The sequence below is a fragment of the Pediculus humanus genome, genomic scaffold, assembly GCF_000006295.1.
Source record: "Pediculus humanus corporis 1103172107574 genomic scaffold, whole genome shotgun sequence".
Lineage (NCBI taxonomy): Eukaryota > Metazoa > Arthropoda > Insecta > Psocodea > Pediculidae > Pediculus > Pediculus humanus.
Genome location: NW_002987189.1, coordinates 342,182 through 365,080, shown reverse-complemented (window position 1 = coordinate 365,080; position 22,899 = coordinate 342,182). Strand labels below are relative to the sequence as shown.

Here is a 22,899-nt window from a genome sequence, read left to right as displayed (position 1 = left end):
AGAGGGTAAAATAATGGTGGAAGGATAAGGATTCGTTTGACTTATGTAAATATATATATATATATGTAAGATAAAATTAATTTAAAATACCGGAAACCGAATTATACCGGAAATAGAATCGAAAAAGTCAGAGTAATGAATAAGAGAGAGAGAGAGAGAGAGAGAGAGGAAAATTGAATTTAAGACGAAATTTTCTTTCCGTTTAATTTTCTTTTCTTTTTTTTCTGTTTTTTTTTTTTTTTTTTAATTTTTAATTTTTTATTTTCTTATTCGTACGTTTCCGTTTCCGGTTTTCGATAATCTCGAACTTCTTTTTTTTTTTTTTTTACCTTTTCGATTGTTTTTGTTGTTGTTTGTCTGTTTGTTTGTTGGTTTGTTGTTTTTTTTTTTTTTTTTTTTTTTTTTTTTTGTAAATTATGATTTATGTAATGAAAACGATACTCTGCGAAATAATAATAATGATTTTTACAAGGTGTTCGAGAGGGAAAATTAAAAAAAAATTGTTCGCATCGTCTGCTTCGAATTGAGTGGGGAGGGAATGGGGGAGGGGAGGGGAGGGGGTGGTGGACAGGAAAGAAAATAATAGAGAATAAAAAAAAAGTATCGCGATGATGAAGTGCCTGTGAATTTTCCAGTTTTTTTTTTTTTTTTTTTTTCGGAAAAGTTGTAAATCAGTTACATATGTGGCAGGTTCTATTGTCTTGTGTTGCCAACGTATCCTGGACGTAACCGCACTTCCGGTTTTCTATTATTTTCTTTTTCCTCTTCCTTTCCCTCCCTTCCCCCTCCGAAAAAAAAAATAAATCACTTTTTTTTTTATTTCTTTCTTTTTCCTTTTCTTGTTTATTATTATTATCATCATCATCATTATCATTATCATTTTTTTTTATTTTTTTTTATTTCTGGCTCTCTTTATCCGACGGTCCTTTAGAATCCAAAACCGGAAAATTTTTTGACTTTTCCACTTGGTTCAATTGAAGATTTACGTGAGCTTTTTTCGTTCCGGTTTGACTACTGCTACCACTACTACCACCACTATTATCATTATTATTATTTTCTCGTTGGCTCGTTTTTTTGGGCCCTATTTTCGAACGGATTATAATTGAGGGTTTTAAACCGGGATTTTTAACCGTTTTCGTCGGTAGCGATTTGTCGAATTTATTAAAATTCGATTTATCGATAATCGATTCTGTCGTTTTTAATTTTTCTCCATCTGGAAAATTATTATTATTATCATTTTTATCATGGAGGGTTTCGGTTTCGTTATTGTTATCGACGACGACGACGTTTTGATCCGATGTCGACGCCATCGTCGTCGTTGTCGTCGAATCTTTCAATTTATCGTCTTTTGTTGTAAAAGTTGAAAGTTTTGTTTCGTTTCCTTTCGTTTTCTCTTCATATTGTTGTTGTTGTTTATCTTTTTTACGTAGGGTCGAAACTCTCGGTGGTGGCGGTGGGGGTGGTGGTGGTGGTGCTGGCGAACACGTCGACGACGACGACAACGACGATTCTGGAACCGAATGTAATTTATTCCGATTCGATTCGTTAAAATATAAAACGTTTGTAGAAGGTTGCGGAAATGAAAATCTTTTATTCGATATAAATTCTGGAAAATCGGGGAGAACTTTTGGAAAATTTCTTCTCTGTATGTTTTCCAACGGGTCAACGCAATGTTTCCCATTCGAATTTTTATCATTATTATCGTAATCACGCGAATCGCGAGACGTGACGTTTACTATGACGTCGTTTTCTTTCGCGGAAAATGTTTTTAAATTATTAACCGTGGAATTTTCACGAACTTTCGGTTCGAGTTTAATTATATCCGGTTCGAATTTCCCATCCGACGTTGGTAATAACTGTAAACTTATACTCGTTTGAGATTTCACAATGGGTTTGTCTGCGTCGGTTATGACGTCATCAACGTCGTAACCGGCGTCGACGTCGACGACTTCCGGATTCGTTCGTGCGTTAAAAGTGATTCCTCTATCCAAGGATTTTGTTAATTCTATCGGGATTTGTTTTAAAACGCTTTCTGGTCTCGACGATGGCGTCGCATCTATGCCGACGGAAATTTTTTCAATTTTCTTTTTATCAAATGAATCAATTTTTGAATTTTTCAAAATGGGTTTTAATATGAAATTGTCTTTTTTAGGCGGGTGTGGCGGCTGTGACGACGGTCGTTGGTGATTTTTCCTAACGGATTTGAATTTATTCGGAGTTTTAATTTTAAATTTCGCCGCGTTTCCGGCGCTGTCGCCGTCGTCGTCGTCGTTTCCGTATTTTTTCTTATATATATTCGTTTGCAACAACCATTTTTTAAATTTTGATCCATTTTCCGCCGCGTTATCAATTAATAAAACTCTACGTAATTTTTTCGGAATGTTTTCCCGCGTATCGGGTTCCATGACACTCGTCGAACATTCTCCATCAGTCGGATAAAAATTTTCCAAAGATGTATTCGATTTTATTTTACATTCGTTGCGGTCGTCATCGACGTGGTCATCGTCGTCGCCATTTTGCGTCACGCGATTCTTTTTTTTTTCTTTTTTCGTATTCGAATTCTTTCTTTTTTTTTGTTTATAATAATAAACGGATATTATAACGGCGTTGATTATTAGTAAACAAACGCTCACGCCGACGAGTGACGTCACCCAAGCATAATGACTTCTATCGTCGTTTGTACGTTTGTCATCATTTTCCGGTGTTTCGATATCTCGAGTTTGTACGAAATCATCTTCGTAAATATCTCGATTTTTAAAAGGTATCGACTTCCGGTTATCTTTTTGATATTCGTTGGGTGATATTTTCATGGCGTCGTAACTCCAAGAATATTTATCGTCGTTTGTTTTTTTCACTTCATCATTATTATTATTAAAATTGTTTGACGGAAATGTCGTCGTCGTCGTCGTCGTTTTTTGATAAAATGGTATTTCCGGTTTTTGCTGTTTTACTTTTGTCGGATTACTTAATAATTCCGGTAGGATTTTATTCCAATATTGCATCATTTGTGTTCGATAGTGACGTCCGACAAATGGTGGAATGCCTGTCGCGAAAGAAAAAAGAAAAATTAGGTACGTCGAAAAGAGGGGGGTGAAAGGGGAACAAGAGGGAGGGGGAAGTACTTACTCAATGCCAAATAATTTTGATTATTATTATCGTATTCGGGCCAGTAAACGTCAAATTGTTGCCACTCTTTGGGTCCCAAATTTAAATACTCGGATCTTCTCGGTGCGTTTGGATTACTGTAAAATTTATCATCATTATTATTATTTTTGCGCGCCCTTTTTTCGCGCGTATTTTTCCTTTTTTAAAAAACTTACCCGGTTTTAGCAAAATTGGTAAAATACGTTATTATTGATTCCGATAGTAATTGTTCAGTAAGTGTAAATTTATGATGAGAAAGCGATCCTTCTTCGTTCAGTAAAGGACAACCAAAAACGTAAGAAATTTCTTCACCGGAAACGCTCCTTTCGACCTATTAATAATAATAATAATACATGTTAAAAAAAAAGGTTGTTTAGATTACGTATGGGGTGGTAATTAGGAAAAAAAAAGAAGGAAAATTTTCTCTTTTTCCCGGTGGGAAAAATAATCCGAACGTTTCGAAAAGAACCTCAATCAAATTCAACAAATTGGGGAAGGGGGGGGGGAAAGGTTCGATAAAAAAAAAAGAAAGAAAGAAAGAAAAATAAAAGGAGGGAGAGAGGTGGGAGAATGATTCTATTGACCTTTCATTTTTTTCTTTTTTTCCAGTTTTTTTCCAGCATTAAAAAAAAAAAAAAATTTTTTTTCTACAGTTTTCTCCAGGAAAAAATTTAATGAAAAGAAAGAGGGAAAAAAAACCTTTTTCCCTTCTCCCCTATACTCCCCCTCCCATACTCCTCTTACTTCGTTCCCTTAAATCGTGTCGCTAACGAAAAATTTTTCCCCCTTTATCTCTCCCATTTATCGCTCACCATCACTCCCACGACCACTTCTTCTTTCTCTTTACCTTCTTTCTACCTCCACGTTTTTTTTTAAACACCTGTAGCTTTGAAAAGTTTTTTTTTTTTTTTCTTTTAAGGGGCAAAAAAAAAAATTTATTTATTTATTTATTATTCGCGCGTACGAGGAAAAAAAAGAGAAAATATTATCATTATTATTATTATTATTATTATTATTATGACGTCAATCACATTTTGACGTTTTGTCATTTGTAAAATTTTATCAGTAATTTGTCTTCGGATAATGATGATGATGGTAGTAGATCTTTACATGTAAATTAAGGAATAAATTTATTCTACGTTTTAATATATATTGAGTGTAATATTATTATCATCATCATTATCATAATCAAAACCGATAGGAAAGAAATAAAAAATGATAATAGTGTCACAATGGTATATCGGAGATAGGAAGTTCGGTGAGGAGAGGGAGAGAGAAAGAAAGAAAGTGAGAGAAGGAGGTAGGGAGAGAGGGGAAGTCGTACAATAAATTAAACGCCCCCCCCCCCATAACACGTCGTCATTAACAACAACAACAACACGTAAACATTAAAAAATTTTTTTTTCTTTTTTATTATTAATAACATTATTATTATTATCGATTAATTGATTGATTGATTGATTGTTTGATTATTACTTTTATTTTTAATTGCGAAAGGAAAAAATGAATGAATGAAAAAAAGAAAATTTTTCTAATTAATTATTATTATTATTATAACTTAATTAATTGTGATGTTATTATTATTATTATTATTATTATTATTATTATTATTATTATTATTATTTTCCAAAATGAAAATGATTAAAAAATGAAAACGTGAGAGCGGAAAATGAAGGAAAGAGGGAGAGAGAGAGAGAAAGGAAAAGAGAATGAAAGTAGAAAGGGGAGAGAGAGAGAAAGAGAATGAGATGAAAGTGGAAACGAGAGATAGAGAATGAAAAGGAAAAAAAAATGAGAGAGATAGAAAGGGAAATAAAGAAGGAAACGAGAGAAAAAGAGAGAATAAAGAAGAAGACGAGAGATAAAGGGAGAGAATGAGAATGAAAGTGGAAACGAAAGAGAGAGAGAGCGAAAAGACAGGAAAAAAGTAGAGAAAAAAAAAGAGAGAGATAGAGAAAAGACAGAAAGAAAGGGCAGAAAGAGAGAAAGTGAAAATGAAAATAAGAGAGAGAAAATTTCCAGTCCGGAGGTTTTTTGATAAATTTGAAAAAAAAAAAAAATTTTTTTTTTTTTTTTTGTTAAATGAAAACTTTTTAAACTGTGGCAATAAGCGGAGTAAATTTTTTTCCTTTTTTTTCCTCCTTTTTTTTCCTTCCTTTTAATCCCTTTTTTTTCTTCATTTTTTCCTTTTCTTTTATTTTAAAAGGAAAAAATGAATAGCGTGAGTTAAATTTTTTTTTTTACTGGCCCTTTTTTTTCCTTTTCCTTTTTTTTTTTTCCTTTTTTTAATTTGACCCAACACCCCCTTAATTGCTACCAAAAAAAAAAATTATCTCCATCTTTTAGTTTCCCTCTCTCTCTCTCTCTCTCTTTTTTGGGTGGGGGGTTGGGGAGGGGGAGTAAAAGGAAAAGAGTTTAAATTTGTACGAGCGAGTTTTTAATTTTCTTTTGATTAATTTAACTAACCTCCCTCTCATTTTTTTTTCTTTTTCCCTCATGAACTCACCTTCATCATCATCATCATCATCATCTGTTAATCGTAAAATTTCCGTAGAAATTTTTCAAAAAGTAATAATAATAATAATAATAATGATAATAATGATGATAATTCCCGATATAAAGTTCATTCATTATATATACGATATCCGAAGGAAAATTATCATCATTATTTTAACTTATACGTAGATTTTTCGGCCGCAAACCGCAAGAGTGCGTGCGTGCGTGTGTGTGTACGTGCGTTACTTCCGCTTTTGATTCGTTAACTTCCCAAAGGAAAATATTATCTTTTTATTTTTTTTTTTTTAAAAATCTCGATTTAATTTCTTTTTTTGTTTTGCCAGTTTAAAAAAAAGGAAAAACTTTTATTTAATTATTTATTTATTTATTAAAAGTTTTTTAAAACTTTTTCAAATTTTCCGCCAAAACTTTCTTCTTCTATCTTTCCCGCCGTCAAAACGGAAAAAAAAAGAAAAAAATGTCAACGATACGTAATTTATGAATGAATGAATTTTTTTAAAAATTTTTTAATTGGATTTTTTTTGTTTTGAAATGACGTCATTGTTTACGTTCTCGTTTTTGATTGGTCGAATTAATTTCATACCGAATTTAATTTTTCCCGCGTGCGTTTCAACGTATTTCCCGGTCGAATCCGTAACGGTCTGTCGGTCAATAGGTCGGTTTGTGAAAAACAATATGGCGGAGTTTGTTTATTTACTTTTCGGTCGGGTTAGGGAGATTTAAATTGAGGTCAATGAACTTTGTTTACGGTTTTTAAATGGTTTTAATGAGATTAATTGCGTTAAAAAACAAAACAAAAAAAAGTTTTAAATCTCTTTGATTTTTAATTATTATTATTATTAATATTAATATTTTAAACACGATTTAAAGTTTAGTTAATTGGGAGTTTTTTAGTAGTAATAATAATAATAATAATAATTTTTAGTAAAAAGGTTTTTAACAAATAATTAATCTTACTCCGGCAAATTCTCCCATTTTACTCTTGTGTTTAAATACGTATAGATAAGATTTTGGATTTATTTTGGAATGATAACCCGCCATTTGTATAACCGGTGCCGAATATCTTACGTCGCTTAACAAATCCAAAACTAAATCTCGATGTTCTTCCGCTGCTGATTTTATGGAAGGTACGGGTTTTCTCCAGTCCTTAACGAAAAGAAAAATTTAGGGGATGTGCGAAAGAAATTTTCTTTAAAAATAAAAGTGGGGGGCGGGTCGTTCTTATTATCACTCACCAAATATTCGCTCAACGTCGTTGCGAGTGCAAAGTATGGAAGTGCTTCGTATCTCGCGTACATAAATTTTCTCAAATGTTCGTTTCTTTCTCCCTCTAACATGCCGTAAGTTAAACTAACCGGATCCAATGAATGATACGTTTCCCACTCTGTCATTCCGTACAACATGTCGTACCTGTAAGGGAAAAGTTTTTCAAAAAAATATTAAGGCGTTTTATAGCGTGAAATCGATAATGAGCGCGTTTTAAAGCGTGAAAGCGAAAACAAGGCATTTAACATCGTAAAAAAACGCGTTTTATCGCATGAAAACAAAAATAAGGCATTTTATAGCGTGGAGACAAAAATAAGGCGTTTTAAAGCATGAAGGCGAAAACAATGAGGCATTTTATATCGTGAAAAAAACGCGTTTTATCGCGTGAAAACAAAAACAAGGCGTTTTATAGAGTGAAATCGAAAATGAGCGCGTTTTAAAGCGTGAAATAAAAGAAAACAATAAGGCGTTTTATATCGTGAAATAAAGGCGTTTTATCGCGGGAAAACAAAAAAAAATCATAAGGTATTTTATAGCGTAAAAATTTAAATTTTTCGTCATTTTCGAAGGAGTTTCTCGCGATTATTTTTTCGTTTTGCTTTACGTTTCGAAGCCATTTTTTTTTTTTTTTACTCTATGGAAAATTTATAACTCGATGACGTCATCAAAGAGCATCGATATTCTTTTGTGTATAATTTTTTTTTTTTTTTATTAATTCTTGAGGGGTTTTAATTATTTTTTTTCCTTTTAGGAAGGGGGGATTTCGTTTTGTTTTTCCTTTTTTGAAACTCTTTTTCTTTTCTCTTTTTTTTTTGTAACCGATTTTATAAAACCGCTAAGACGACTAAGAAGATTTTTTTAGTTTTTTTTTTTTTTTAAAAGGTTTGTCGTCTTGGGAATTTTTCCGTTTTGTTTGTTTTTCTGTTTTGTTCTCTTTTCTTTCTTCTTCCTAATTCAACTTTCATATTTTTTAAAAAAAAAAAAAAGGATGAGAAAATTATTAAGGATGAAGTTGGGGGGGGGGGTTTGTGGGAAATCGATTTTTTTTTTTTTTTACCTCGTGAATAAATTTTGATAAACTCCCATAACTTGTTGTGGAGTGTTTGGTACGACGCTTCCATCGACGATGGGTCCAAAAGGGGTTTGAAATTCAGGTACGTCGACTTTGACGGACATTATATCAGAAAGTCTTTTACGTCTCAGACAATTGGACAGTTCATCATTTTCGTCGACGAGAGGACAGTTTAAAGATTCCGCAACTTGTATGGTAAATTGTAGAGGATTTTGTGTTAGTGCCCAATCCGAGAGTGCCGTACCCGACATGAGTATGGCTTTGTGAAACAAACCTGGAAAAAAACGATAATAATAATAATAATAATAATACGGCGTTGATTCGATTTAACAGAAAAATTTATATATTCTAATAAATAATATTAAAACCCCGGGGAAAAGTCGTCGTTTTTTGAGAGAGAGAGAGAGAAAGAGAGAAAATTTCGTACAATTTGTTAGGAAAGAAAGGATGAATAGAGAGAGAGAAAGGAAAAGGGTACACGTGGAAAAGAGGGTGGTTGATAAAAAGGGAAGAAGGTGAGCTCCTGCCGCCACTGCCACCGCCGCCGCCATATTGCTTTGATTCTTTGAAAAACGATTGAAAATATTTGGACCGTAAAAATTTACGGGCGTTCGGTAAAATTTTCTAACGGGAAGGTTTTAAAAGCAATTGCTCTTTTAGATTTTAATGATTGCCAACATCTTTTTTTTTTTTTTTTTTTTTTTTTCAATCGTTGCCTGCCTGCCTGCATATCGACGGTTACGACGACATTTTTTTTTTTTGGTAAATAAAATCGAGATTCGATTAAAGGAAAATGTGGAAAGAGAGAGAGTGAGAGAGAGAGAGAAAGAAAAAGGAAACAAGATGATGTATCAATTTGGCAAAAATTTAATGTTGGCTAAATAGTAATAATAATAATAATAATAATAATACTGGCAAACGTCCATCCGCCGACGATTAAATTTTAAACAATTTTTTTTTTTTGTTAATTTTGTTAATTTTATTATTATTATTATTGTCATCGACAGCGTAATTAAAATCCTATCGTGATTCAATTCATTTTCTTTTCTTTTTTTTTTTTTTTACATAAAACGCCTTCATTTAATTTATCCCCCTCTCCCTCCACCATTTTCTTTTTTTTTTGAATGCCCCTTTTACTCATGATAAAAAATTTCGTTTGATTACTTAAATGAATTTATTTTATCTCTTTCTATATTCTATTTTTTATACGATCTTTTATTAATCGTTTATCACGTGTTATTATTATTATTATCATTATCGATTCAAAGTTTTAAAGTGATTTATTTAAAATAATAATAATAATAATAATTATTGTAAAAGTGAGAATTTTTTTTTTGTAGGAATTATCGTTTGATTAATGGCAAAAATTTAACATAATAAAAAGTGATAAAGCGAGAGAGAGAGGGAAAAAGAAATAAGAATGTGCGAGTGAAAGGAAAGAAGAGAATGAAAGAGGTAAAGAGAAAAAAATAAATGAGAGAGAGAGAGAGAGAAAGAGGAAAGAAAAGAACGTGTAAGAGAAATACAGAGAGAGAGAGAGAGATAAGTAAAAAAGAAAACGACAGAGAAAAATGGTAGACAAGAAAATGAGAGAGAAAAAAAGAAGAAAAGAGACCTGTAGAGAGAGAAAGAGAGAGAGAGAGAGAGAGAGAGATGCGTGACAAATTCGCGTAACGGTTTTTTTTTTTCCAAATGAAACGTCAACAATAACCGGGATCAAATTTAACGAACCTGGAAAAAACAAATTAAAGGATTAAAAGGTCAATTAACGACTCTCTGACTTTTACATACATGCGTGTGTGCGCGTATTAAACATATTTAACATTATATAATCCATCGGATATGAATTTTCTATTTCCCCCTCTCCCCCCTCACTCTCTCTCTCTCTCTCTCTCTCTCTCTCTTTCACGTTTGAATCGCAAACTCGAAAAAAAAAAAAAAAAGAAAAAATTTAAAGGACGAAACATTATAATCTCTTGTTTTGTGTCTTTTATATCAAACCCACCCTTCACCCCTCCCCTCCTCTCCTCCTTCTCTCTCTCTCTCTCCCTCCCTCTCTTTCAAACTTTAAAAAATTTTAATAATGGTATTAACAAGGTTTGAAACCAAAGTTTTTTTTTTTTATTTAATTTTTCTAAAAAAATTCTAAAAACGAAAAATCATTTAAAAAAAAAAATAAAAAAAAAAAAAATAATAATAATAATAATAATAATAAAATAATAATATTATTATTATTATTATTATTATTTCTATTGACCGAATTTGTAACAAAAAAAAAGAAAAAAAATTTTTTTTTTAAAATTCGATAAATTTTTGATCGATATGAAAATCGATTAAACATAAATAAAACCCTCTTAATAATAATAATAATAATGAGAAAGGAAGGAGGGAAGTAGGGAGGGAGGGGGGATGGGAAAATGGGGAATGAAATTCGCATCGATTGTTTTCTAAAGCACCTGGAAATTTATTATTATTATTATTTTCTTTTTTTATTTTTTTGAACAATAAAAGAAAAATGTAAAGAAAAGAAAGAAAAGAATTTTTTTTTTTAAGAGAAAGAGAGAGAGGGGGGGAAGAGGGAAGAGGCAGAAAATGTGAAGAGAGACAGAGTGGGGGAGGAGAGTAAAGAGAAAGGGAAGGAATAGGGAAAGAACGAGAAGAAATAAAAAGAGACAGAGGGAAGGAAAAGGAAAGAGAGGGGAGAGAGAGAGAAAAAAGAAAGGAGAGCGAGAGACGGACAGAGAGAAAAAAGGGAAAGAAAGAGAAGAAAGAGAGGGAAAATGGAGAGAAAGAGAAAAGAGAGAGAGAGGGAGGGAGAGATTGTTAAATATTAAAAATATGAATAAAACAAAAAAGGATTTTTTTTTAAAGAATTTTCAAAAAAAAACCTTTTGCGAATTTCAATTGTCAATAATATTTTTTTTTTTTTTTTTTTTGAAATTAAAAAACAAAGAAATCATTATTATTATTATTATTATTATTATTATTATTATTTTCATTACGTGAGTAAATTTAAAAACAAAAGGAAAAGCGAGGACGATGACGACGACGACGACGATAACAACAAGAAAAATTTTTTTTTTTATTAAATTACAAAAAAATTTGTGTCGTTTTATTACCCCCCCCCATCTCCCCGTTTTTTTTTTTTTTTTTAGTTTTCTCGGAGGAAAATTTAAAAGTTTAAAAAATTAACTTTTAGTCGTAGTCGTTGTAGTCAAAAAAAAAAAGAAGAAGAAGAAGATAAAGTGGAAGAAAAAGAAGAGAAAAAATTTTTTTTTTTTTAAGTTTCTTAGTAAAAGATAAAAAAAAACGGGGGGGGGGGGAAGGAGGGGATTATGGAATAAAACATGGAAGAATTATATGGGGGGGATTTTCCACGTTTGAAATTTGTTTTCTGGAGATTTTTTTTTTTTTTTTTACTCTCAAAATTTTCCAGGAGGAGAAAAAGAAAAAAAAATTTGTTTTTATTTTATCATCACGTCTTCGCTTTTTTTTTTGTAAAACAATCTTATTATTTATTTCCACGACTTTTTTAAATACGAATTTGTCTTTTTTTTAACCTTTAACCCTTCAACTTGTTTTCCGTAACGTCTGAACATTTTACCTGAACGAAAAGTTGGAAAAAAAAACGGGGGGAGGGGCGGGGAAGAAATAAAAGGAAAAAACGTGGAGAAAAAAATTTTTATTTTTATTATTCACAGACGCGTTTTAATTTTTTTTTTTTTTTTTAAATATAATTTTATGACGTCTGTTTGTTTGTTTGTTTGTTTGTTAGTAATTTTTGTCTTCTGCTTGTCTCGATAAAACAAAAGAAAAATTTAATAAAAATAAGTTGGGGAACGTTTAAGAGTGAATTGTTTTGTTATTCGATCTCTCTCTCTCTCTCCTTCCCCCTTTGGGGCTTTTAAACGTGACGTCATCGTGACGTCACAACATGGCGATTCAATAAAAATTTACCTTCGGATGCCATCGAAACAGGTGAAACCATTAAAAAATTAATGCAAGCAGCTCCGGTTCCGTGACCCATGAGTGTGACCATTGACGAATCTCCTCCGAATTCTCCGATGTTGTCTTTTATCCATTGCAAACCTGCTATCTGATCCAAAAGTCCGAAATTGCTAACCGTGTGTTCGTTTAAACCGGGTTTTAGAAAACCTGAAAAGAGAGAGAGAAAGAATGAAAAAGAGAAATAAAAAAAAAAAAAACAATAAAAAAAAAATGGTGTGTGTTTCGAAGGAATAAATATAAAACTTTTGCGTTTTTTTTTTTTGGGGGGGAGAAAAAAAAGATGGAGAAAAAGAGTAATGAGGATGAAAGAGGAAGAGAAAGTAGGAAAGAGAGAGAGAGAGAGAGAATGAGAGTGAGAAAGGTAAAAAGGAAGAGAAGGAGAGAAAGAGAATCAGAGAGGGAAAGGTAAAAAAGAGAGGAAGAAGAGTGAGAAAAAATGAAGACAAAAGAGAGAGAGAGAGAGAGAGAGTATAAGAAAGCGATAGAGAGAAAAAGAGAGAAAAAAATGGAGAGAGATAAAGAAAAAAGAAGAGAACAAGGAAGAAAAAAAAAGAATTAAAAAGAAATCAAGAAAAAAAATAAGAGAAAGTGGGAAGAATCGAGAGAGAAAAAGAATGAATAATAAAAAGACAGAGAGAGAAAGAAAGAACAAAAAAGAAGAGGAAGGGAGACAGAGAGAGAGGGAGAGTGTGATAGAATAAAAAGAATAAAGAGACGGAATGGATGAGAAAACGATAAACAAAAAAAGAGCGTTAAAAAGAGAGAAAGAGAGATAGAAAAGTAAACAAATAGAAAAAGAAGTAAAAGGATATGAGAGATAAAGAGAAAAGATGGGAACAAGAGAGAATGAAGAAGAGCGAAAGAATAAAAAAAAATGGAAGAGATAGAGAAAAAGGTAAAGAATAAAAAAAAGAGAGAGGAAATGAATGAAAAAACCATAAACAAAAAATGAAAGTTAGAAAGAGAGAGATAGAAAAATAAGAAATAGAAAAAGAGGGAGAAAATGAATGATAGAAATAAATAGAGAAGATGAGAACGAGAAAGAGAGAGGGAGAAAGGAAGAAATAAAAATCGCGACCACAAATGACATTTTTATTTTTCCAATGGAAAAAAGGAAAAGAAAGAGAAGGAGAAAGAGAGAGAGAGACAGACGAAGGAATGTTTAAATAAAATCTATGAAAATTTTATAAGGAAACAAAAAAATAAAAAAATGATGAATAGTGATATATCAGAGTGATAAGATGTTGAATACGTCAGGTTGATTGATTATGTATCACAGATCAACAAGTTATGAACAAAAAAAAAGGAGGAGGGGGAGGAAGAAGAAGAAGAAGAAGAAGATGATGGTTGATAAACATTGATTGGATGCTGTATATCGTGAAAAAAGGATCAAAATATGGTATGTTGATGTTCATCTTTCATCCTCGATCACTTTAAACTATTAATCATATATATATATAATATAATTTATATACATATTTTACTTTTTTTTTATTCACTCTCGTTTGTTTGTTTGTCGTCTTGTTTGTTTATTTGTTTGTTTGCACCCTCTTGAATCTTCTTATTTTTATCTTCTGCTATTTAATATCGATACGAATAAATAATTTTTTGAATTTTTACGAAAATATTTTTTTTTTAACGTAACTTGGGTGGATGGGGGGAGTGGGGTGGGGGGCGTGAGTGCGTGGGTGGGGTGGGCGAGGATGCGTGCGTGCGGGGGCGGAGAAGAATTCAAAATGAAAGAAATAATTTTTTATTTAAACTGGATTAAATCCAAAAAAAAAAAAAATTCTTACGGTTATCCGTCACGAATTCCTCTCCTGTTGTGTCCGTTTAAAACGCGAGGGCAACAAGACGAATAACCGAACGATGACGTAGACACAGCGAGGTAAACAAATAAACAAACGAACAAACAAGCAAACGCTCCATGTAAAATTTATATCGCTCCCGTTTTTTTTTTTTTTTTCCTCATCGGGTGTAATTTTTGCCCTTTTCACCACCACCCCCTCCTCCCCTACCTTCCTACTCCCCCAGCCCTTTCCCTCCAATTCAGGCGTAATAATTTTAATGTTAATAATAATAATAATTAAAAAAGGTTTATTACGTAAAAGGTTTTGAGTTTGAAAAAGGTTTTTTTTCATTTAATTTAAAAATACGTATAAATTTTTATTTTTTTATTTTTCTAGCATCCCTGCACGTATTCGCGCGCACGCACGCACGCACATTCACGCACACACGCACGCTGGAGAAAACAGGAAAAAACAAAATGGAGGAGGAGGAGGAGGAGGATGAGTAAATTTTTTTTTTTTTTTTTTTTCATTTCGTGACGTTTTATGATTTTCTCCAGAAAGAAAAAAAAAAAATTGAATTTAATTCGAACGTTTTAAAGTTGTTTTCCCAAGTCGACCCATTTTTTTTTTTATTTTAAATAATAATAATAATAATAATAAAAGAAAAATTTGTTTTAAATATTAAAAAAAAAAATGGAGAATGCAAAAAAGAAAAAAAAAAAGATAATTTTCACTTGTTTTATCTACTGGAAAAAAAAAGAAAAATCTACTGCTGGAGAAATAAAAAAAAAAAAATGTTCGGGCGTGCACGTGCGCGGAACTCTCGTTTGTTCGTTTGTTCGTTTTGACAACTCACTCGATGAAATTATTTTTAAAAAAAAGATCGTGGAAGCAGTCAAAAAAAGTTTGAAAAATTTTCTTCGTCTCGTCATCGTTTTTTTTTTTTTTTATCCCTTTGATAAATAATAATAGTTGAAAAAAAAAATGGCGGGAAATTTAAAAATTTTGTTTTCGTCGTAATTTAATTTTAATTTTACAACGTTGCCAAATTTAATAAGAAAAAAAAAATGAATTCAGTGAATCGAATTTTTTTTTTTTTTCCGAGAAATTTTTTTTCCGATTCGTGATTTTTATTCGAATTTTTTTACGTGGCGCTAGAGCAAAAAGAGAGGAGGGAGAGGAAGGGAAGGAGGTTGAGTGCGAGACTTACCTAAAATTCCCAAACGAAAATTAATTGTAACAACGACAACGTTTCCATAACTGGACAAAACGGAACCATCGTAAGGATTTCCCGAATTCCATTCAAATGATTCTCCATGAATGTAAACAATGACGGGATATTTTTTTTGATATTTATTATCTGAAATATACAAAAGATTATAAACAAAACAAACATTACAGACAAACGAACAAACAAACAAACAAACGACAATTTTTTTTTTTTTTTTTATTTAAATAAACTCGAATGTTTATTATTTATTTATTAACACCATTTTTTTTTTTATTGTTCCAGGACGCAAATTTTTTTTTTTTTTATATTATCCAGGAAAATCAAATTTTTTTATTAATAACGGACTCTCCCCCCCCTTCTCCCCTTTTCTCCCTTTCATTCCTTTTCGCCTTCTTCCTCCTTTTCCTTCCCTTTGTAAAAAAAAACATAAAAATTTACCCGAAAAAAAAAAAAATTCATTCTTAGTAATTTTTTTTTTTTATTCATTTCCGGTTTTTTTTTTCCAGCGAATTAAATTCATTATTATTATTGCGGAGGTTAAAGGTCATTTAGCCGGGAGTGGTGGTGTACTCCTGTAATCCAACTACTTAAAGGCTGGGTATAGAGGATGTTTTTAGGGCGGGGATTCTGGGATTGGATTTTGCACGTTGACTAGGTATCCGCTAGGGGTTAAGCTACAGCTTGGATACCTTTGGGGAGCCTGAGGTAGCCAGGTTGAGTCTGGAAAGGAGAAAAATCGGACCAAAAATCTCACCGAGTTGAAAACCTGGGAGTGGGAATTCAATTTCAGCTCGCTCAAACAAGAACAGACCTGTACCTACAAAGTGACCTAGTACCCTTTCGAGGCATTGTGGATGCACCGACCCTTGACCGAGGGGGTAAAACTGAGTATTTGACCCAAGTAGGGTAAAATGCGGAGCTGCGACGTGGAAGGAAAATAAATGAACGATCTACGGGATTCACGACACCGGACATCTCGCAAACTGAGCGGAAGAAGCAGAAACGATGGTGGGAGCTCGAAGCTGTCTCTCGAAGGGAGAAAAGGGGAAGTACCGGGATCTTCTTTAAGTGGGATTTGAACCGTCGGGAGTGTGGATCGGACGGTTCTGGCTCAGAAGAGAGTTGAACCTGCAAGCGCCCCCCTCCAGGAATAAAAACACGTTGAAACACGTCCAGGAGTTTTAGTAGGGTAGTGGCTTCTACCGAGCCCCCCCCTTCAGTCTCTTTGCTACCGAGTAAAAAGGTAAGTACAAAATACATTTCTCATAAATTAACAAAAAAAAAGGGGGGGGTTAAAAATCATTTAAATAAATTTTTAAAAACGTTTTCGATTAAAAAAAAAAAAAAATCAAAACAAAACGACGTGTAATCAGAAATGATTTAATAATAATATTTAAAGCATCTTCTTCCGGTGGGTGGCTTGTGTATATGTAACTAACGGTCAAGTTTTTTTTTTTTTATCCAATATTCGTGTTTACTTAAAAAATTCAAAAATGATAAAACGTTCGTTGAACGTTTAAAATTTTTAGAATTAATCCAATCGTTCGGGTTCGTTCCAGGACTCTGGAGATTTCCCCCTCCCCCTCCTCCCTCTCTCTCTCTCTCTCCCTTCCCATCCCCTTTTTCCTTTTTTTTTTTTACGATCGCGTTTAACCTTTCAACATTATTAAATTTATATATATATATTTTTTAATATTTAAATTGATTTCATCGAAATGATAAGAGTTATCAAAAAAAAAAAAAATCGAGAGTATATTTAACGACGTGTAATTAGAAAACTAATGACACGTTTGAAAAATTTTTTTTTATTATTTTATTTATTGATTTTTTTTTTTTTTTTTTTACTAAATGTTTGTTTTTCATTTTAACTATTATTATTATTATCGTGATCGATTTAACGACTTGAATTTCTCGTAGGTTTTTTCCTTTGTTTACTTTCTCCTTTTTTTCCTTTGAATTTTTTCCTTTTTTTCCTTTTTTTTAAATTCCTATCGAAGATAAAAAAAAAAAAAATTTTCCGTTCGTTTGTTTGTTTATAATTAATTTTTCTTTTTTTTTTTTGTGTGAGAGATCGAGTGAATTTAATTTTATATATATGAGAAATTATTATCGTGCGATTAAAAAGGAAATAATAAGAAAGCGGAAGTTGATGGGGGAGTGGTGGGGAGAGAGGGAAGGGAAAAAATGGCGGGAGTTTTAAAATATTTCAAAAAAATTTTTTCATGCGAACATTTTTAAAAAAAAAAATTGTTCGTCGCGTTTAAATTAATTTTTTTTTTTTTTTTTATTTTTATTTTTCCTGTTGCTGTTTGTTGCCGTTAGTTGTTTGTTGTTTGTTGTCTGTTGCTGTTATGAATAAGAGTTAATTTTTATTACGTTTTGTATAAAAAAATAAATAAATAAATAAATAAACCGGGGGAGGGAGAAAAAAAATATAAAAAAGTATGAGAATGAAATAAAAAATTATTATTATCATGACATACCGGAACCGGAAGTTGAAGAATAACATTTTCTTTCTCTCTCTCTCTCATCGTCGTCGTACGTGTAAAATTTAATTTTTTTTTTTTTATTGTTAATGAATCTTTATTGTAAAGTAAAAATTAGGAAATAAAAATGAAATTCGTTGGTGGGGAAGGGGGAGGGAGCAAAGGAGTCGAGTAAAAGTTGATTGGAAAAAGAATCAAAAGAAAAAGGAAAGTAATGTATTTGGACGAGTTTCAACCTCACGATTCGAATGAAACGATAATAATGATAATAATAATAATAATAATAATAATAATAATAATAATAATAATAATAATAATAATAATAATAATAATAATAATAATAATAATAATAATAATAATAATAATAAAGGATATGAAAAGAAAAAAAAAGGAGATTGAAAAAAATCAAAAAAAAAATTTTTTTTTGTTGGCTTAATAAGTCGATACTTTTGTGTGTGAGAGAGAGAGAAAAGGAAAAGTGTGTAAAGAAAAATTTTGGCAGATTTTAACGTAAGGAGAAAGAGAAAGAGAGAGAGAGAGGAAAGAAAGAAAACGGAAGCGATGTGATTAAATAAAAGGAAAAACTGGAGAAAAATAAAAAAATATTACACGCTGGAAAGTTTTTTTTTTTTCTTTTTTATTATTAGAATTACTAAATTGAACAATAAAAGAAGTTTGACAGTCTGAGAGAGAGAGAGAGAGAGAAAAAGAAAACAATTTGGTGACAGGGGAGAGTGAGAAAAAGAGAGAGAGAGAGAAAGAGGAAAGGGTGAAATGAAAAAAAAAAAAAATGAAAAATAAAATAATAAAGTGAAAGCGAACGAACGAACGAACGAACGAACGTACGAAACGTGGAAGAAGATAAATACAGGAAGGAAGTGAGCGGAGGGAAGATGACGGAGGGAGGGAGGAAAGGTGGGGGGAAAAGGAAGAGAAAAACGGGAACGAAAGGGAAAAATTGAAATTGAATACAGATCCTTCAGGAAATCAATTTTAATGAAGCTTAAAAATTATTTTATATTTAATCTGGTAAAAGGTTTAAAATAATAATAATAATAATGATAATGATAATAATGATGATGATAATAATAAAATCTATACAGAAATCCGCGGCGGCACTGTTTAATGTTTCGAAATGATGCGTAAAGACAGAGTCGAATAAAAAAAAAAAAAAAAAAAAGTTCTACTGCTAATAACGATTCGGAATCCGTTCGTTTTTGCAATTTCCCCTCCCCCTACTACGGCTACCCCCTCACTACCCCTCTTCTTCTCCTCGCATTCCTTATTTTCTTTCTTCTGTTGTTCCTGCCAAATAAGTTTTTGCAAAAGATTCAAACGAAATAATTTTAAATAAGACGATTATAATTAAATGAATGAACTTATAGTCAATGTTTTCATATGACTTTACGATTATTATTATTATTATTATTATTATTATTATTATTATAATTATTATTATTTTAAATAAATTTGTTTTTAAGAAGGTTGATAGAAATTAAACGTTGATAAGAAAAGGTTTTCCTTGTTGATAACGCGCTCGTGCGCACACATACTCAAGTGTACAGACGTATAAAAGATTTGAAATAGAAAAAAGGAAGGAAAAAAAGGGGATTTAGTAAATAACAAAAATGTTTCCCCCTCCCCTTCCTCCCTTTTTTTCGTAGAAATGATAAAGTTAATTAAAATTTTTTATGGTTTTCAATGACGTGTCAATAGAAAAATAAAAACAAAGTTTAATCAAATGATTACGTAATATTTATGTTTGAATAACGAAAACGCGCGGAGGGAATGAGAAGAAAAAGAATGAGAAAAAGGGAAAAAAGAAGAAAGAGGGTGACGAAAAGAAGGATGAAGAAAAGGGAAATGAGAAAAAGAAAGAAAAGAAAACGTAGAATGAGAAAAAAGAGAAATAGAAGAGGATGAAGAAAGAGAAGAAAGAGAATAAAGAAAAAGAGAAGGAAACGTAGGAAGACAAAAAGGAGGATAAGAAGAAGGAGAAGAAGAAAAAAACGAAGGATGAGGAAAAAGAGAAAGAGAATAAGGAAAAGAAGAAAGAAAAGAAAGAGGAGAAGGAGAAAGAAACGTAGGAAGAGAAAAAATGAAAAACGAAGGAGGTGGAGAATGAAAATTAGAAAAAGAAGGAGGTTAAAAATGAGGGAAAGAGAACAAGGAGAATAATGAGATTGAGGAGGAAAAAGAAAGAAGGAAACGGGAGAAGGAGAATTAAGAGAAGATGGATGAGTATGAGGGAAGAAAAAAAAAATGAAGGAGATGGAAAATGAGAAAGAGGAAGAAAAAAGGGATGAGAAAGAAGTGCGGGAAAAAGAGATGGAGAAAGGGGAAAAAAAGAGGAAAAATCGAGAAGGAGGAAAAAAAACTTAAGGAGATGGAAGATGAGGAAAAAGAGGATGAGGAAGAAGTATGGAAAGGGTAGAAAAAGGGGAACAGTTCGAGTAGGAGGAGAAAAAAGTGAAGGAAATGTAGAATGAGAAAAATATGAGAAAATAGGAGAAGGAAAATGAGAACGAAGATGAGAAGGAGGGGAAAAAGAGTGGGATGTGTAAAAAAAAATTATAATAATTTTAGAGTGGGAACGAGAGAAAAAATAATTCGGGTATAAGTTAAACATAAAGAAGTAGGGGAAAAATAGGAGGGGTAAAAATAGTGGTGGGAGGTAAATAGGGGACAAGAGACAAAGAGGTATGAGGTAGTAGAAAAAAAAAATTTTCATTCAACTAATTTCCCAATTACTACTCTCTAACATAAACAAACAAAACTCGAGTCGAGGAGATAATTGAGGGGGGAGAGAACGAAATGGAAGGGGCGGAGCGGGAGCCGGTGAGGGGCGGGGGGACCCAAAAAAAAATTTTTTTTTCTTTTTTTTTTTTAATACGATGGAAACAATTGGATTAACGCCAGTATTGATTTCTTCAGTAATTCATATACGGTTGCCAAAAAATTTTTCTTCTTTCTTGCTAAACAGCTTCCCTTTCTTCCGTGGACCGCCGCGCGCGGATTTTTTTCTCTCTCTCTCTCTCAAACTAAAATATGTGCCACGTAGCTTATTATGAAACCACTTTGAGGTTTTCTATTCCTTTCAGCCAAAAATAAAAAAATTTTTTTTTTTTTTTTTTGATCCTCGTGTGCGTGCGCGATTAAAAATCCTAACCGGAAAACCTACTTAAAGTTGGGGGAAGGGGAAAGAGGGCGGAAAGAGGGTTAATACGCGGCGTAATTATTTTTTCATCTTACCTCTTACTGGTGCGTAAACGTTTAAATAAAGGCAATCCTCGCTTTGATTCGTTAAAAAAGGCATGAGCCTTTTCAAACGATTATAATAACCGGCGTTGATAGTTTTCAAAGGTTCGTGATTTAAATCCGGTGCCTTTTGAGGGCAAACAGGTTTGAAATAATCGAAAATTTTAACGTCTTTCCACGTTGGCGGACTTCCCGGCGGCATAAACCTTAGGGATTTAACCGGGGGCGCCGCATATGGGATCCCCAAAAAAGTTTCGACATTTTTTAATTTTTTATTTTTAAATTCTTTTACCAGGCCCCTCAATTTACCCTGTTTTATTTTTATTTCACGCGTTAATATTTCTCCCGTTTTAGAAAATTTACCCACTCCACCACCACCACCACCACCGCCATCCCGATCAGGTAATTTAAAACCTTTTGTTATGGATTTGTAAAACCATTCTCCACTACGACTACCCCCACCACCACCGCCACCACTTCCGACATCCTTTTGTTCATCCGGTGACATTTTTTGCGGTGAAAATCCGTGCAAATCACAAAAAACGCTAAACACGTGAAATTGCAAAAGTATCAATACGGTCAATATTGTTATTGTCGCATTATTATCACTCGAAAAAAACCTTTTTTCCGCCATTTTTTTTAAAAATAATAATAATAATAATAATAACGAGAAACAACGACGACGACAGCAATAATTATTATAACGATACGTTCGCGAACATCATGAAAAAAACGTAAAACAATCGCGTTCTTATTTTTTATTATTATTATTACCACCGTAAGTCGTGAGTTTTTTTGAAATCGTGGCACGAAAATAATAATAATAATAATTTGTTTCTTTTATTTTCACTTTTCTTCCTCCCCACTTCTCCCTCCCAAGAGTCTAAAGAATTATTATTAATTTTTTCACATAATAACCGTACCCGTCACTTTTTTATTTTGCCACTGGAAAAACCGGAAATACGCGAGAAGAAAAAATTAAAAAAAAAAAAAATGTTTAAAAAACACGTTCGTACTTGAGTGCGTGTGCGTGTGCGTGTACGTGTGCGTGCGAGAGTATAAATAAAAAATAAAATAAATGATTTGCGTGCCACAATCGAATATCACCCTGAAATCGAACTCAACTGACGTCCAAATAATGGCCGTCACTGGCAGAAATTCAAAAAAAATAAAAAAAAAATTGAAAGTTTTATTTTCGACAGCAAATTCTTTTACGAAAAAAAAAAAAGTAAAATTCTAAATATATAAAAAGGAAAAAAGAAAAAAATTTATATTTATATAAATAAACGTGTGTTAAATCCGGTTCGAACAACGACACGACGACGTGTTTGTTTTTTAAACTTAAATAGGTACTTTTTTCAACGAGAGTCTGTGTGTGTGTGAGAGAGAGAGAGAGGAGAACAATCGTCGTGAAATTAGAAAATTTATATAAGCGAATGAGAGAAAATGTTTGTGCGAAAACGTATCAAAGGTCAATACGAATAAAATATTAAAATTTATTTATGGGAAACTAATAAATTTAACTTCGAGTGAGAGAGAGAAAGAGAGAGAGAGATAGAGAGAGTGTGTTTTAACGTGGTCGGTTTATTTTATTTTTACTGCCACGACGTTCCGTACGCGCGTTTTTTTGAAAACCCTATTACGCGACGACAAGGTTTCTAAGTATTATATTAATCCCTTCGAAGTGTTAATTTTAGTCGTGTAATTAACACACTTTTTCAAAACTTTTATCCTCCTTCCTCCCGCTCCCCTCCCCATTCCCTCCCCGCTCCAGAAACAACGTTTAACAACCTCCCATTAACAGAAAAGAAAAAAAAATTTTTTCAAGTAGATCAACAAAACTTTTTCCCCGCGTTTCGTTTTTAACCCGATATGACGTCACTAAGGGTGTAAATATGTCGGGTACGCATACGTAAGTAATTAATTTTTTAGTTAGGGTAATTTCCCGATAGGGGTCGGGCGCGTTCGTTAAAAAAAATTACGCGAAAAAATGCCTTCCGGAGCCTTGTTTTCTTTTTACAATTACTGATGATTTTTTTATTTTTTTTGTACAAAATGGTCGTCGTATTTTGTTTTATTATTATTATTATTTATCGATAGGTAAAACGTGATCGCCATTTTTTTTTC

General features: G+C 32.1%; 1 protein-coding gene across 1 annotated transcript; it reads right to left on the bottom strand.

Moving 5' to 3' along the window:
- Nucleotides 1-693: 693 nt before the first annotated feature.
- Phum_PHUM221090 (uncharacterized protein) lies at nt 694-21,406 on the bottom strand (the record flags this gene model as incomplete). Its single annotated transcript, XM_002425751.1, has 10 exons — nt 694-778; nt 922-3,043; nt 3,127-3,242; nt 3,321-3,475; nt 6,619-6,807; nt 6,897-7,071; nt 7,985-8,273; nt 11,957-12,154; nt 15,008-15,157; nt 20,767-21,406. 10 exons carry the CDS (start codon nt 21,404-21,406, stop codon nt 694-696), a joined length of 4,119 nt encoding a protein of 1,372 aa, XP_002425796.1.
- Nucleotides 21,407-22,899: the final 1,493 nt, after the last annotated feature.